At 43.7% G+C, this 17624-nt stretch overlaps 1 protein-coding gene across 1 annotated transcript in view; it reads left to right on the top strand.

Moving 5' to 3' along the window:
* Positions 1–6755: 6755 nt before the first annotated feature.
* Positions 6756–17624, top strand: part of LOC146195987 (monocarboxylate transporter 12-like) — a 29639-nt gene continuing 18770 nt past the window's right edge. The window contains exons 1-3 of the mRNA XM_084597988.1: positions 6756–6889; positions 11765–11911; positions 14222–14365. Of these exons, the coding sequence (XP_084454114.1) occupies positions 6844–6889; positions 11765–11911; positions 14222–14365 (337 nt within the window). The 5' untranslated portion in view covers positions 6756–6843. The remainder of the gene's footprint in view (positions 6890–11764; positions 11912–14221; positions 14366–17624) is intronic.

Below are 17624 nucleotides of genomic sequence, written 5' to 3'. Positions count from 1 at the left end.
ATCGAAACCGGCTTCTTGATGGTCTAGATGACTTGAGAGTTGTCTCAGGAGGTCGAGCGTCCGAAAGCCTTATCGGCGGTGTGGATTTTTTGGAGGAGTTTCCTGAGCGTTCGAAGCGCACTTTGCAGCGTTTGGTCGCCGTGAAGTGGGCTTCACCGCATAAGATGCACCTGGGCGTGCAGTCCGGCGTTTGCTTGGGTGGATGGGCAACGCCGCAGCGGGAACACAGGTCAGTCTTCTCCTTGGGACAGACGTCGGCACGGTGTCCAGGCTTCCGACAGTTGAAGCAAGCTTCAACTTTTGCCTTGAATGGGTAGCAAGAATAAATAGTGCCGTAGAAGTTCAGTTGACGCGGTACCTCCGCGGTGTCGATGAACGTGACTAAAATTGACTTGGTCCTGCCGAGCTGCCGGGCGTCGGCGATGGTGAAGTACTTGCTCTGATTAAGGGCCACAAGGTCTTGGAAGATTTCATCTTGCGTCTGATTGTAGACGGCTTTGTAAATAATGCCTCTTACGGCGTTGTCGGGGGTTTGTGTTCAAAAATGTATAACAGATGACAATGACGAGCAAAACTTCATTCGCAATGTTCTGTGGCATCTTTTCTGGAACTGTTGTCAGTATACCTGCAATCCACCCTTTATTCAGTTTGAGGGCCAATTGTATTCACAAAAAACAGGCGTGTGCATCGGGTCGAGTGTGGCACCCCCCCAATTTTAAGTGAAATTTAAGTTATATTGACAAAGCCATCATTAATATTGTTCCTCCCTTTGTAAAAAAAGTATTCAGACACGTGGACGATTTCCTTCTGTTTGTAGAATCGCACGACCTTTCAAAGTGCGGACGGGGCATCGAAGACGTTCTAAAAGTTTTTCAAGACTGCGGAAATGGTCTAAACTTCACATTCGAAACCTCGTCTTGTGATATTCTCCCCTTTCTTGATTTAAGGTTAAATTTAGAGCAAAATCACGTCTGCTGGGCGTTTGCACCAAAATCGACGAAGCCTTTGTTCAATTTTAAATCTGGCCATTCGAAATTAGTGAAGTGTGGTATAGCTGTGTCATGCATAGGGTCATCAACTGTCATATCCTGCCACCATGCCATCATGTATAGTTTCAAAGATCAAATAGACAGATTGAGGTCAGCAGGCTTCCCCGATGACGTAATCTTGCTTGCTTGCAACAAGGTCCTGAAAAAAGTAAAGACGTCTAGAATACGACAGGATCCTGAGACACCCCGTAAAAAGAAAAATATTGCCGTCATACCGTATTTGCATGGAATTTCGCATCGCGTACGGCAAGTTGGACATAGGTATGGAGTACAGGTCATGTTTTCTGCGCCCATAAAACTTGGCAGCATTTGCGCTAAAGTATACCGAAAAATAAATTACAAAAAACGACGTGCAGGCCGTGGGGGATGCCAGGTAAAACATAATGTAGCATTTCTTCCGTGCACAGAAGGAGTGGTGTACAGAGTGCCTTTTACTTGCGGCAAAGATTACATTGGTCAAAGAGGAAGGTGTCTTAACATAAGGCTAAGTGAACATGAAAACTCCCTAGAAAAAGCCCCGTCATCGAACCTGGCACTACACCACAAGGAATGTAGCCAAAAACCCTCTTTGCACCCTCCATGCACTCCCCTGTTCAAAGAAACTACAGTGTTGTACAAACACATAGAGAAATTAACACGAGAATTAAAAGAGGCCTATCTCATTCACAAGAATTCTGACACACGCGTAAGCACCCCATCTGTTATCATTCTTATCCGACAAATCTCATATCTTGACGAAACTGGTTAAAGTGAAATGTTGTTTTATCTGCGAACATGCGCACTTGGTTGTCAGAGCATTTTTGTATACGTGTTCTTTAAATAAATCATGCTGTTGATAGTCAGCGCTGTTCCCGTCTACTCGCTTGTCCTATGTTTGTTGCGCTGTGTATTTAAAAAAAATGACCAGCTAAAATCTAGACATGACCCAAGCGTAGTGCGTTATTTCTCTTCCTCGTTTAAAGACACATCGTCTATACAATAAGTCCGCTTTCTTTGCATTAAGTTACCAACTCTGTTGAAGGAGATACGCAGCGATTTGCCCTCTTTGTTGTTTTGCAAGGACCACCGAAGTGACATTTAGTAATTGATACATTCAACTGCAGCAATTTCATTTTTGGTCCGGGTGACGCAATCTAGCTAGCACAACCGAAGGGAGCTCCTTTTTAGAGCTTCTTCTCAACAATGACCACACTAGCTTCATGTCCCGTGAGCTCTGTATCTCGCATAAGACTTCCTCCCTAAAACCAGGTTAGCCCCACTGCCTCCCAGCACATAGACATCTTCACCGTCGACCTCTCCCTCAATGACGTGCATGTGTTTGTAATCAGCTTGCCATCAATTCTCACTTAGTCCCTTCAATACGTAGACCTGATCTTCATGTTTGCTGTCGTGCGACTCCTCCACCTGCTCTCTCTTCGGTATATATGCGCAAGCAGCTCTTTATCACAGCCGCAGTCTGCACTCATTCGTTTGGTCCCCTTCTGCTTCATTTTCTGAGCACTGGCTGACCCAGTTCACCCAGATCACATGACCGGCAGTAGGCCGTGCGTTGTCTTACAACATTACACAGAAAATATTGTTTTGAACTTCTGGACACTTCACCAGAGGCTCTTGAGCAAGAAACATCAGACTCTTGTTTGAGCGTTTCATCCTTCATGCTGGCTAATTTGTTTATGAACTGTGCCTCTATGAACTGGTCAGCGTAATCAGCAACTTGGATTAATGACTTCCATTTTCTATTTCAAAAATATTGCAAGCATGGAGCTGCAGCGCGTCAGCAATTTTTCAGTAACTACGCGGTCTATGACCCCCTAAAAAGATTTCTCAGCATTAGACGTATCCATCCAAGAATCTAAATAACCGCTGAGGCGAGATTTAAAATGACTGGCAGTGTCAGACTCCTTATGTTTTGTAGAACTAAGCTTTCTACGAAACTCACCTGCAGTCAGCGGAAGTCTTTTAAGCAAAGTATTTTCGCCTTGTCGCACTGCAACGACTCAGAAGCCGAAATTCGTCCAAAGACGCTAATAGCATCTCCTACCAGGTACATGCTCAGAGCCGTAACCCGTTCACTCTTTGGTCGACCCTGTCCTAGCACTATCTTAGAAAAACGATGGACGTATGCATCTAAGTCACATCATTTTCCCTCAAAAGACACCATTAGCTTTTTCCGGCAAACCTTAAGCGCTCTGGAACATTCTCCATCTCAGCTTACAGGGCGCCTTTCCTTTTATGAACTCTGCGCGCCCGCTAACTGCCACTAAATCTATCAACTCTCTTTAATGAGTCATTATTTTAATCTAGTCATCTTCCTCCTCTCAAGCACACGCTGCTCATCTTTCCTCGTCCTCTCTAAAGAGCTCTGCTCGGCGTTCCTCCTCCTCTCTAGCACGTGCTGCCTGCTATGATCTTTCCTCTCGCCATCTTTTTACGCCCTCTTGAAAGCTAGTTAACGCCTTGTTAATCCGCCGTGGTGGCTTAGTGATTACGGCGCTCGACTACTGTTCCCAAGGATACGGCATCGAATTCCGGCTGCGACGGCCACTTTTAAATGGAGGCAAAAAGCAAGGTGGCGCCTGTGTGCTCGATGTCAGTGCACGTTAAAGAACCCCAGGTCTCTCATTACGGAGTCTCTTCATAGCTCGAGCCGCTTTGGGACGTTAAACCCACAGACTAGCTAGCCTCCTTCTTAGTCAGCCCTAATTTAACCACTAACTCTAAAACATCTGTGAAGTTCATCTCTGCTGATAAGGCAACTCGCCCATAGAGCTATCGATGATCAATGGGCCCGAAATAGAAGCCTGGCAGGCTCGCCAGATATTGTCAAACAAATCTGCATACGGTGTAAAATGATAAACGCTCTGTGAGCGTGAAAGATTAAAAAGCAGAGAGAAGGCTTCGTAGAACAAGTTCAAGACGTCACACTTTATACATGACTGAGCGAAAATGACGTCATCGCATTACGTTTACACGACAATAACGCTACAGAAACTACCGCAGTCCTACCACACTAATGGTCCTCACACGCAATCCAAGAAGCCACACTCATACCATCCCGTCAGCAAACTCGGGGGATTCGCACGAATCCCGGATGCGGAGTACGGGCAAAACACCACGTGGTATGTTGTCTCAAGAGAAGCTGCTGTTCCACAAGAGGAGCGTTGAGGACGACCAGTTGAAGGCCGTCGGTGCTGACAAGTCTCCTTAGCTGGATGTTGGTGCTGGAGCTTCCCCTTATCGGTGACGCGGTCTAGGAGCAAGCAACAGCCGTTGACTGAGTCGGCATTCAGAAGGCATTGTCACAGGGCCCGCATTCCGAAGACGGGGTTAGCGTCGTGATCCTCTATGCCGGGGCGTGAGCCAGTGGGAACCACCCTGGTTGGTAGGCCTTACGAACACACACCTCCTGCATAAGCTGACAGCTGTGCGCCAACCTGTGCCGCTAGAAATTTAATACATTGTCTGCGTCGCCATTGCTCCGTTCTACTTCATTTTCTTCTTTCGCCTCGTTTTCGGCTTCGTCGTTTTCTTCTCTATCTCCCAAAATTACCACTCCAGTACCTTTTCTTCTTTCTTCTCTTTCTCTCAAGTACAATGTTTGAATTAACATGCCTTTTCTTAGGTTCGGTACTTTACCCCTATCTTTTTTCTGTTTATTTCATGACAAGAACAAAAACAAAGTATTTAGAAGATTAGAACCATTTTCAACAGTAGCGTCAGCTAAGCACGCTATCCACTACAGCACGTCGAGTACTTAATGCGTTGGTATACGTTTTCTTGGCAATCACATCTACGCTTTTTCGTGCTTGTAAACATTAAAATCGAAAGATAAAATCAAAAGTGTCAAAATTGTTATCATACGTTCTCGAATAGTCTAGAGCGTACTTATTCTATATTCCAAATATTAGGACATATTATCGATGCTCTGCTATTATTAATAAACCTTTTTTTGCAGAAGAATCTCAGATTATTTTAATTTTAGATAGTTCATAAATTAACATAGAACACACGTAATTCTTGCTACAGAAAGATCAGCTCGAACTTTATTGGTGTCATAATGCGTCGTTTAGCTTTAGAGGCGGTCCGCGCGGATGTGTCGCAAATAACTCATCTTCCACTGAGGCCTTCGTGGGCACAAACACAAGAATAAGAGGCGAAGGAACGATGGCTTGGTTAGATTCTACCGATATCTACTGCAACAGAGAAATATATTGAATAGGCAAAACGGTCCCTGCGCTGTTTTTATTCTTCGCACTGCATGGTTCGTAAATAGCTTTCAGATCCTAATTCAAAAATATAAAGTATCGAAATATATTGTTTTTCCATGTCGTCGCCTGCAGTGTATCTCTCTTTTGTATCTCTAAACTCTAAATGGAGGTCACCGCGTGTTTTATTTATCCGCATACACACCTTTCGTATTGCTAAAAAAAGCTACATCCTTACTTGCACTTAAACTCTTCAAATTCTTCACCCAGTGATATTATTGTGTGACTTGACGGCGCTGAACCTTATACGTAGGCTGAAGTACAGCATAAAATATATTCGAGAAATGGGTAAATGCCTATGAGCTTCGAACAGCATCTGACTTTTCTGTACGCGAGGCAAACCTGCAATGATTAAAGCTTGTTACAATAAGTAGAACCGCAATTTTGGCTCCACAAGATATGTCGAGAAAAATGTAGAGCTGTAGCAGCGGCACCCCATTCTGCCATAAACGCGATTCCTTTCCATTTTAATTATTGTGCATTGAACACTTTGTGTCCTTGTGATAAACTATGCCGCGGCAGCAGTCCTGAGAACTAAGCTTGCGCCTTGCAATGACCCCTTTAAACTGGCTGCAGCTGCGTATCGTAACACGTTGTAGCGAATTTCAACGCAGTTTAAGCAAGACTTATTTATTGAGCTCTCACCTCGATCCACCAACGCCCTCTGTCGCTGTCGAATTTGTTGCACAGATAGGCCAGTTGTAAATTTAATTGCTGGGCCATATTTCAAACTCAAGCGCGCTGTGACCTAATTAAGGAAACCGTCACAGTTTTGGTACTGAAGCCTTAGCGCACACTATAATGTGAGTGCGTGGGACCATCAGTGAAAAGGTAAAATGACAGCATGCTCTTAATTAGATGAATATTCTCTTCTAGCTATTCGTTTTGAGCTCACAAGCTTTCCACCTGTAGTATACATTCAGTACTAAAATATGCTTCATTCTGTTTAATCCGAACTCCAGTGCAATAACCCCCAAGCAATGCAATTTAATCACAACTGAGAATACATATTCATGCATTGGCGTAAGTCCACTTATCCTTGATCTACAAATAATAAACGCGTCACAGATTAGGCAGAGTTAACACGCATCACGCGGCTAGTAAGCCTAACCCAGGAGTCGGAATGTAATGTGATTTTATCAACCACTCAAGGCTCGGGCACATGGACACGTCTACGGAAGAAGTGGTTCAGCAGCTGAAAATGAAAAAAAGAGAAACTTGAGCCGCAACCTAGTTCATGAGCATTTCGGCTCACTTATAATATTTTTTTCTTTCGTTTCTGTGCAAAGATACTTTGAAAACGTTGCCTGAATATGTGCCTGAATAAATTTTTTCTCGACCTGATGATCGGTGTCCGCCACTTATATAGCGTATTTATTTAAACTCAGCAGACACAAAGTTATCAAGCTACACGAGCTGCCATTTTATTTCTAGCAATGCCAGCCACGAGAAACGGCAAGATATCTGTCCTGAAGGACACGTCAGGGACCGAGAAGAAAGCCCTCCCGCACCATATAAGGAAGTCAGCCATGCCAAGACACGGTCCAGACAGCGTGCACAGCTGGGTGACTGCAGGTGAGTCGGTGCCGCTTATTCGCTATCTATCAGGTGTGTATAAGAGGAGAAAAGAATAAAAATAAATATCATGTTGAACAGAACATTGAGATCATTTGACTTTCATATGATGTAGAGGTGGTGAAACGATATCGCCACCATTTCCGTACTGAATAATCCTTCTTAGTAGACAGAAAAAGCTGACGGGCGACATTCCTCAAAACAATTCAGCAGCCGAAAAACCTCTTTGCGTGAGGTTCGAAAAATCATCTATGCTAAATCCTTATTGTCTCAGTTTAGGTATCTGAAACAAATTTGCTCTCAAAAAAACCTCTTTGATTGACGGAAACATGTCCATAGCCTTAATTAAATGAATGCAGACTATGAGCAAAACACCTATCCAGCAGATGCGTGCTTGCCTGTCCATGTTTATAAAGGAAACTGTTTTAATTGGGTTCCATTTTTGATAAACAAATGCGATAATGCGATTTCAATAATTGAGATAAGATCAGTTTATAAAATGAACTATCCGATATTCAGGTATTGATTAGGAAAAAAAATAAAATACATAAATCTCTCCCACTGACTGAAAAAAGAAAGCTGAGGAGTGCCTGCTTGAAATAGATGAAAAAATATGCATCATGACACTAATGCACGCTACTGAAATAAATATATGCACTGAAACCTCGTATTTAGACACAGATGCAAAGCTGTGGATCAAGATGGCTACTGCGCATGCGCCTCTATAGAGTGCACTGCCTTACGTATAGCAAACAGAGAAAACAAAACATACTCGGCCCGTTTTGACCAGAACTTCAGAAACTGTCACCACGCTTACGTGACAGCCAAGCAAGACCCTAACGCAGTACAGTCAGGGCCATGGGCGCACCGTTTTCACAGGAGCGTGGTCAGCAGCAGTAACAGTTGCAGCGTGTCCTCGCGATAATTATCTTGGTTAAACCGAGAATGTATGCCGATCATATAAACAATATGAGAAAATGCTTTACACAGAACTGACTTTGCACACATACGCTTGCAGAAGAAGAGGATCCCTAAACCATCGTATGTGTCTTCACTTGGGCAAAAATGCTTTCATTCTGATTATAGCGCCGAAAAGTTGAGGGAGCTCTGAAACTATATTTTAATACAAAAAATGTCGTGTACTTTTGTGCTAGTAGAGATGCATTAATTATGCCATACATGCAGTGTCTCTAGTGTACGAGCGACAAAAGTAAAGGTTCAAGTCATGAACTTCTTTTTTTCCAAAAAGCATCACAGTGATGCTTCGAACCACACTTTACACACTGGTGCTAAAGACTGTATGCTTTCAGGCTCGTTTGGTTCTTTACTTTTTGAGCACCCGCCCACTTCTTTTAACGCTGTCGCAAAACAAACGGCTCGCTAGTTCGTCGGCATCATAACTTTTGAAAGCGCTGAGGCAGACATATACAAGAGAAGTGGACGGGGCAAACGCGTTTAACTCCTTTTCGCGTTCGAAATAACTGCTTTAAATACTCATACCTTCGACGAACTATTTCCGATTGGAATACCCTCATTAACAATGAAGCGCTGCAGCCGTCACTGGCATTGTTCTCGCAACATATCACGTAGTTTCTTTTTATTGCATTTGTTATTTCACTGCTGTGTTGTATATGTTTGGTTTTATTCCTAATTGTGCGGAAGAGCTTCAACTTGAACTGTAAATATTGTTTATTTTTGCCTGTTTTGGTTAATTGCTTAGTTTACATTCCCAACCTGCTAAAATCCCAACACTGGGATTGCAGTATCAATAAATAAAAAAATAAATCCCGTCCACGTCTATCGTGTATGTCTGCCTCAGCACTTCCAAAATTATTACTTAAAGCCGGGACAAGCACCACGCCGCAGCGACGGAGGTGCTTACTGGCTGGGTATTTATTTCATTATGCACCTCTGATATGATCTGCGAGCATTCCGCTGAGCAACCCTCCATAAGAGGATCGCTCGGCCGGGTAGCGGTCAGGCGAGCCATCGTCCCTGGCTGCTAGTGCGTCTGTCCGGCGCTGCTACGACGCTTCGAGCCATCGTGCTTCGAGTGCTGCAGCCATTAATGGTTCAGAGATCGCCTTGTATCGAATAAGCAAGTGGAAATTGTCCCGCGTATACAAGGCAGCCTCCGCAGCCGCATCCTCCTGTTGCATCAGGTAGCTGGAGGCTATTAAAGCTATCGCTGCCAAATTCCGTTCAGTTATATCTGCCTGTATTGCTTCAGGGCAGCCAGGAAGCTGCTCTGGCTCCGCACCGAGGAAACCTCGCAGGAATACCATCGTGCTATCGGGAAAGCCTCGGAGCGACTCTCTCGGGCGCTTGGGGTACTAGCGCAGAAGCGCAATTGATGTATAGTCTAGTTGCAGCTGAAGTTCTGCCCTTCGCGATCCCATCTGAGGCGATCATTGTCAATGGGCCTTGGCGAATCGCTTTATCGCAACCTTTTGCGACTTTTTAAGCAATAGGGGTCTGGAATACTTCTAGAGTTGTCCCACGTCTCCATTTTTTTTCTCACCCTGCCTAATGGCAAACTTCTCAAATAAAAAAAAATGTTCTTTTTTTCGCTGAAGTTAACCTCCTCTTTCTATACATAGGAAAAGAGAGTTCGCGAAAGCTACTCAAAAGCTCATGGCCGGACCTTCCGTCTGTGCAGCCTGTAAGGTGTCAATTATCTTCGAATATACTGTTCTATTTTTGCCTGCGATCACGCAATTAAATCCCGCCATGTACGAAAGTTGGTAATCGCAAACAAGACTATGCGTAGTCTCTGAATGGAATGGCAGTGTAACGCCCCTTTTTATCAAAAATTATTTTTGATAGTCGAATGCGTGTGAATGTTTGCACGAGAACATATTTTTATCGTATCCGTGAAGTGTCGATTGAGTTCTATAGTACTGAAAAAAGCCTTGAAAATAATAAAAATTATTGCCTCAGCTGCGCTCTGGAATGCCACGGTAGCGGAAGCTTCAAGCCACTACTAAGGTACAGGTCTATTGTCACTGCACATGACAGCAGGCCGGGCAACGCGTAATAAAAGCATGTTATTGTTTCATTCTGAGTAACGGAAGTCGAAATCAGTGCGTCGAGAATGTTAAGTTATAATAAAACTTATAAAGCCGTACACTGTTAGAGTGAACAAGTGATCTCAGGGTCGGACTCTACGAAAGCTCGATTAGTCATAACTTCGTATAGAGTTACAGGACTGACGCCAAATGCCACTTCCAATTTCATGTTTGCCTGGGTCACTCTCAGTTCAGTAAATAGCCTTTTCTCTCTGTGTAGCCCCGCGAATTTAGCGGCCACACGCTCACACGTTCACTCTGAGAGAGACTCTGTACATTGTAATTGACCACGATAATCTTAATTGAAGAGATAGGGGAGAACCTCGTAGTAACGATTATGGTATTACAAAGTCTCGTATACAAGGAAGTTACTACGTTTGCTTCTATATTGCTTTTTTTATTAATTCAGAGTTGCTGCTCACCATAGGCACATTTGGGCATGCAAATTGCCACCCTTTGCAAAAAGAGGCGTCTGCCAACGGCTGATGTCATGCTTCTCAATAGAGCCCTTCCAACGTAATCGACCCATAGTTAATAGAGTAAGGCGTCCCTTTCCTCACGACAAAAATAAAGGGAAGCAAGAGCGACTGTCCTTGACTCGAGTGCAGCAGCAGGCGTAGGGATTTCACGATGATATGAAAAGGATGCGAAGGCTTACATGAAACATCGAACAAAATTTAATATCGTAGCCATGTCTGGTTTGAAATTAAGAAAGTGTCCATGAGAAGCGACGTCTAATGCCAAGACCACACTTGTGTTTTATGCCCTCAATGCGTCCTGCCACCTGCTGTTTGGCTATTATAGACGCCCCAAGATAAAATTAAAACATTTGCATCCTGCAGGTTTTCGTATTGTCATAAAAATAAAAGCAATTGTATTAGGCCGCCAAAAAGAGTTTAAAAAGTGCTCGCCACAATAAACATGTTAGAATACATAAGATCCACAACACACATAGAGCGAAAAAGTGCCAGGTAGGAGCTGAGAAGTATAATCGTAGTGCCTTACTTTGGCTGCATTTCATCATTTGGGGCCGTGATAGGGGCTTGTGATGCGGCATTTCACTGAGGAAAATTCAATTAGTAACAAGGATGGTTGGGTGAATGTATGATGTATGTATGTATGTATGCATGTATGTATGTATGTATGTATGTATGTGTGCGTGCGCGCGCGCACGTGTGTGTGTGTGTGTGTGTGTGTGTGTGTGTGTGTGTGTGTGTGTGTGTGTGTGTGTGTGTGTGTGTGTGTGTGTGTGTGTGTGTGTGTGTGTGTGTGTGTGTGTGTGTGTGTGGACGGACGAACGGGCGGATGGATGGATGGATGGACGGACGGACAGACGGGTGGATGGATGGATGGATGGATGAGTGGATGGATGGATGGACGGATGATTAGATGGATGGATGGATGGATGGATGGATGGATGGATGTTGGATCAATGGAAGGTGGGCAGGTTGATGAGTGATGAATGGATGGGCGGATGTATAGGTGGATGGATAGATAGAGAGATCGATGGATGGGAAAGCTTCGATTCAATGCAATACTTATTCTTGATCAATGCAAAACTTTAATACGAAATCACAATTTAACATGGTTAGTTACGTGAGCGTAACCCCATCAGAGCAGCCGCACGCGGGAGCGAATAAGGTTATCGCCTCGTCTCCTAAAGACGCAGCTTAGAGAACCAAGATGTTTTGTTCTAATCTTTGGCAAACCATTGAAAAAGCACCGCACTGGAGCACGCAGCAAAATGCTGTCAGGTGGATGACGGGTACCGCAGCGCCGGTGCATTCCTTTTTCCTCTCCCATGCAGTGGCGTGTAGCCTGTCGACATTCTTCGGCGTGGCAGCCCGCCGGTCAGCGGGTTTTCTGTACGTGGCCATTCTGCACACTTACAACGCGACACGCAGCGAGGCTGCCTGGGCAGTCATCATCATGACCGGCATCATCTCCCTTGCAGGTATGTACACCCCGGCATGACGCCTGGCATTCGCAACTCAGTTTAACTATAAGAAAGCCTACTCACTGGGACAAAAGGGTGGGCTATCGCGATCACTCATTTTGCAGGAAAGCCATAATAGTATAATTTTTTGTGGTCGTTAATGAGGTACGCGAACCTTAAAGCAACGCTCGCCATCACATCGCCGCGGCAGAGCATGTTGCAGAGCTAGAAAGCCGTGCCAAGCTTTCACCAAGGTAAATCCCTGATGGAGAAACTTGCATAGAGCTTCGCGGAGACCGACTGAATGAGGCACAAGTTTATTTGCAACGCAACGCAGCCCTGCAAACTCTTCTAAGTACTAGTGCTACTAAGCGCAAAGCAAAAAGCATGGCGTTATAGTGACGTATGCTTGGCGCAGATGTCGAATCTTTTTTCTTGTACACGTTTGTCGTTTTCAAAGGGTAGGTCTCCCGACATCGAGGTCCATTTGCTTGCGATAGGGTTTTTGCAGGACTCTTATAGAACCTTATATTATAGAACATTTTATTATTATATTATTATATTTTAATATTATTATTATATATTATAGACTCTTATAGAACCTATGAATAAACATCACCTTATAGAAACAGCGATGTTTATTCATTGAGCCCATCAAGTATGCAGGGAACACGATCGAACCGAATACCGCAAAAGAAAGGTGTAGTATGTAAGTCACAGAGGGTGAAACGGGCATGTGAGACGACAAACCAGGCGGGAGCCTGTGAAGAGCTAAAAGAGCGCATCTATTCCAGACCTCTCAGTCGCTAATGGGCACCAAGTTTAGCTTCATTTGTGGAGTCTACCATCCTAAAGCGAGTCAAGCTATCAGAGACATCGTAGTGCATGACTCTCGAAATTTCTACCACATGGGGTTCCTTACCATGCGCCCTCATCGTATAGCACTCTAGCGCCATGTTTTTTCCTGCACCGAAAAGCGACCGCCGAGGATGAGTTTCAATCCCACATCGGCCATCAGTTTTCGCTGGTAAATGTACTGAGCCGTAAAGACAGCGCTACTGTTTTTAGTGTGGAATATTTTGTAGATGCTTGTGAAAATCACACTTTAGCCATAGTACTTCCTATGATCGGTAACTGGCCGCTTGAACAATTTCTCTTTGCATGGAATTCTGTCTTACTACCGTTGAAAGACGAGCTAGTTGGTCAGACGACATGATGCACCACGCAGCAGAGTAGGTGACGACACACAGGAGAGGCACACAATACACACATACGCATAAGCAGCATTGTCCTTGTTTAAGTGTATGTGTGTATTGTGTGCCTCTCCTGTGCGCCTACTCTTCTGCGTGGTGCATCATGAATTCTGTCTTAGAGGCACAAAGCCCTTTTGTATTTGGTAAAAATTGCCCTGTGCGTATTCTAGCGAGTATGCTGTGCCTAAATTAAATATTTCCTTCTTCGATACCACACACTTCTTTCTAACTGCATGTAGACCGCAGAAAGCACTCATAATTGCGACAACTGATCTAGTGTTCTCGAGAAAATAAGCATTTCCTTGTTGCTAATAATGGCGCCAGCATACTCCCGAGCTTTCAAGAGTGGATAATTATATGTTCGTCGAATCTCCGAAGTTCCTATGTCGCTCTGACGCTTATGATGTACTTGCATATTGACCCCATGGTCCGCGCTGAAGAGAACTGCAAATAACTTTCAGTTACACCAGAACAGAGCGTATGAATATATGGGGCTGCTGCAGCTTGCGCAGTAGTGGAGGTTCCACTAGTTTTTTGCTGATGTGTTGGGAAGTGACTAAAACCCTTTGGCGTGCAGGGAGATTAAAAACCAGACTGAAAGGCTCAAAAGCGCTTAATTCGGATTATTGGTACGCTATGTTACGACTGCGGATGATGCCTATGCGTCTGTAAAAGGCTCCCCCTTAGCTCTTGCTTCTTTATTTTCGACGTCAGTCAAAACATCTCCTCTACTACGAGAAGTTTGACCACAACCGTCAAGGAAATCAAAGTGCATTGTATAAACGCAGAAACCTATTGCTTTGAAAGTGTATTGATAATAATCAATACACTTTCAAAGCAATTGGTTATGTTACGTCTATGTTATGTTTTATGAAAAAGAACATGAATGAAGCGCTGCCCACGATGTTCAATAGTTTTATGTACACAGCCTATCGCTTGAAACATTTCTTGTGACTTCTGGGCTGTTCCCTGCGCAGGCTGCACTTGGCTTTTTGCTATTCGGCTTGCGTGACTGAAATATTGTTTGCTATCTGTCCATTTTTTTAGCGAATGTTGCCGTCGGGCACTTTTTCAGGGTTGATCTCTGGTCCAATCGCACACAAGTACACTGCTCGGCCGGTAGCCATCGTCGGCGGCATCATAGCGGCGCTGGGGCTCATGCTTTGCTACTTTGCCACTCGAATAGAACACCTCATCATGAGCCTGGGAATATTCCACGGTAAGTGTTGCTGTGAGTGCGGCGCATTGCAGGAGAAGTAGCTTTTTGCTTTCGTTTCCTAAGTAACTTGACTGAAGATAAAGCGCACGGGAAGACACACACAAGAGAAGAAGACACAGGACACGCGATGCACCATCTAGCCCAACTTCAAGTTTTGTTAAATTTCCTAAGTAAATATGGTTATTTATAGTAAACGCAAAATGTCGCTTTGAAAGCGGATCTCATAGCGCGGCATTTTCAGTCAAAAGTAGCATTTGTTGCTCCTAGGTAATGCCAAAAACGGTTTATGTATCGGTTAGGATTTCATGCCTCATATATTAAATGATCCCTTCCATGCATTTCTCGAGCAGCGAAGTTTCCTTTTTTGCGAAAGCTATTTCTAACCAACTCATGCCTCGCAGGCTTGTGTCAGATAGAGTGTCGCTTAAAGTTCAGAACACACTGTTTTGGCTCATGTTGTAGGGTTTAACTTCTCGAAGAGATTCCGGCTACGAGACATGCCGTAGAGTAGGACTTCAGATAATTTCGACCACGTAGAATTTTTAACAGGCATTGTCATCGCACATCAAGCAGGCGTGTTCCTTTTTGCTTTCATAAAACAGCGGTCACCTCGACTGGGATTCAATTCCGCGTCCTTGGGAATTTGAGTTCTGCTGAAACAAAATATTTATTGTCAGTTCGTTCTGTAAAAGTTGAAAAAGAGTATTATTATATGAAATCTTGGTGTGATGCGGGTCAGCGAGCACTTATATTAGCCGCACGGATTTATGCGGAACACGCGGGAAATTGAACTTATATTGTTATCACAAATGAAAAGTATTGAAATTCATTTCTCCTGGCTCATCCCACGTGGAATATTTGAAGATGCTAATATGGTACTGTAGTGAACTGGCAAATCGCCAAAAGAAATTTATTAACGTGACGAATATTATTCATAATAAAAAGGAAATAATGTTAGAGAGCAACAAAAGAAAATGGGGCATACAAGGCCGAGTGATAAAACTTCTCGCCGATGCCGTCTACTACTCACAAAGTGAAACATTTGTTAAAAAGATGACACTCAAAACGCCATCCAATGTCAAGAGTCCGAAGCATTCAAGCTTGTTATTCCAGGGTGAAAACACGAGAAAAATATTCCTTTTTTTCTTTCCCCGAGTTATCTGACACGGGGAAAGAAGCCTTAATTTCACAGCCGGGATTTTGATTAGAGCGAGTCAGGATAAAACAAAAAATACCAACACATCATGAAGATTTCGGTCTTTATTTTTTCTTGCTTTTTTTTAATCTTCCCCTCATGTGTCTCGCACTCTATCTGAGATTATAGCTATTTACCTCCTCTAACTTCTAATCTCACTACATATTTTGATATATAAACGAACCTCTCCCAGATCTGGCCTTACCCCGGTATGTTTTCCCCGGCTACACCCCCGATGTTTTCCCTTTTCCTTGGGCAGTGGAATTGGGATCACCGGGATCCAGGGCTACATGTGCTAATAATAAATTGTTGGTATTAACAACTAATATTCTGACACTATTAAGACAGTTCGGGAAAGCTGTGAAGCTGTGGAATAAATACAAATGAATTTATTTCATTGCCTACATTATTGCTTAAATAACTATAAAAAATTCATTGACCTGCTTCGCGCAGAGATGTGTACACCAAGGCGGCCTTATAAACATTTTACAATACGATACAATTTATAGCTGCCAAAAATTTTGAACTAGCACAATGTCTTCATGTTCTCACTCACCCAAGTAATATTTCAGGTCGAGCTTTGGAAGATTACGTTAACGTTCACGAACCTGCCTTGAAGGTCATTTTCAATTCAGAAATTTGTAACATTAAAACGCGTGACGTGCAAAGCAATGTCAGGGAAACAAGTGTAAATGTTTTGCTTTGCCCAACGTAAATATGTTTTGATAGTTAAAATGCTTGAAACGCTACTTTATAGGTCGTCATCCAGTGTTTTCCTCCAATCGGTAAATATTTAGATTACCTGCGTAAAAGAAATTGAAACGTTTTTATAAAAAAGAATTGGATAACGCTTAAGCATCGCGTGAAAACTAAAGGCGATAGCTTGTTGAACCTAGCCTTCGATTTCGCGATTTTTCTGCATTAAAAACTAGCGTGGAGTTTGACATAGTATTGAACGTCTTTAATTGGCTTGGTATTTGGGGAAAGGAAGCCACCGTGTTGCACTTTTTCGGCAGACATCTGCACTTACAATGAACGCCTTCAATTCAGGATAAATATATTGTCTGTTCTAGTTCCTATTACAAACTAGCTTTCAGACTGATTAGCACAATCGAAGTTAATTGACAAGCGAAATGGGATGCCACTACCTGAACGGCGTGCAAACGTTTGAGTCACAGTCTTGACACAAAAGAATGTGAATGTCGTTTTACGACGTATTTTAATCAAAACATGGATACGATACGGCGACGGTGACGGTGACGCTATTTCGACAAAATGAGTTGTACAGGGTGCTTCACGTAACTTGAACCAAGGATTTAAATTAACAGGTGCACTGCAGTCTAGTTAAACCAACGTTCGATTATTTGTTGTCATGTAGCGCTCCTCGCATCATCTATTTATATTCACCTCAATTAGGTAATTGACTGTAATGAATTATGCAAAATCTTTGTTATTGACTTAAGTGGTCTTTCTTAAGTTGGAGAGAGGGTTCAGATACAACATCTAGTTTTTGTTTTACTAACGCACCTTCAGCATTTAGGGAAAGCCCGCGAATTATAAAAAAATACCATGCGACTGCGGCCTTGCACTACCATATTGCAGCGCTGCCAAGCACGTCTGCAATATTGTGCAAACATATCCTTGCCCTGTGGGTGTGGTGTGGGCTCCCCGCACTACGCTCCGTCTCACAGAAACTAATGATGCGGCCTGTTCCCAGAAAGTGACATATCCTCTGCCTATGTTAAAGTTGTCCACAGGAGACGCCGTAATGCCTGCAAAATAATTTCTTTGCCGCTCCACGCGTGCTTTAATTCCACCGTGTGGATCAAACCTTCCGAGCGATTTAACTCGCCGTGAGGAGGTGGCGCTGAGAAGAATCCAAGTGGGTGCTGCGTTAACGCCTGCTGTAAAATCTTCGTGGACCAGCCAGACCGCTCCCATGAAGTGCCGTTTCTGGACAGCCCCTGCTATGGAGGCCACACTAGACCACTTCCTAACAACTTGTCCAGGTCTTCGCGTGGCCCGCAAAGTACACCTTAGAGGCCACTCTTACCACCTTACCAG

This window comes from Amblyomma maculatum, chromosome 3 (assembly GCF_055883805.1).
Source record: "Amblyomma maculatum isolate TAMU_Amacu chromosome 3, ASM5588380v1, whole genome shotgun sequence".
In the NCBI taxonomy this organism is placed as follows: Eukaryota; Metazoa; Arthropoda; class Arachnida; order Ixodida; family Ixodidae; genus Amblyomma; species Amblyomma maculatum.
Note: the sequence above shows the minus strand (reverse complement) of the source record. Positions and strands in the feature narration are given on the sequence as shown.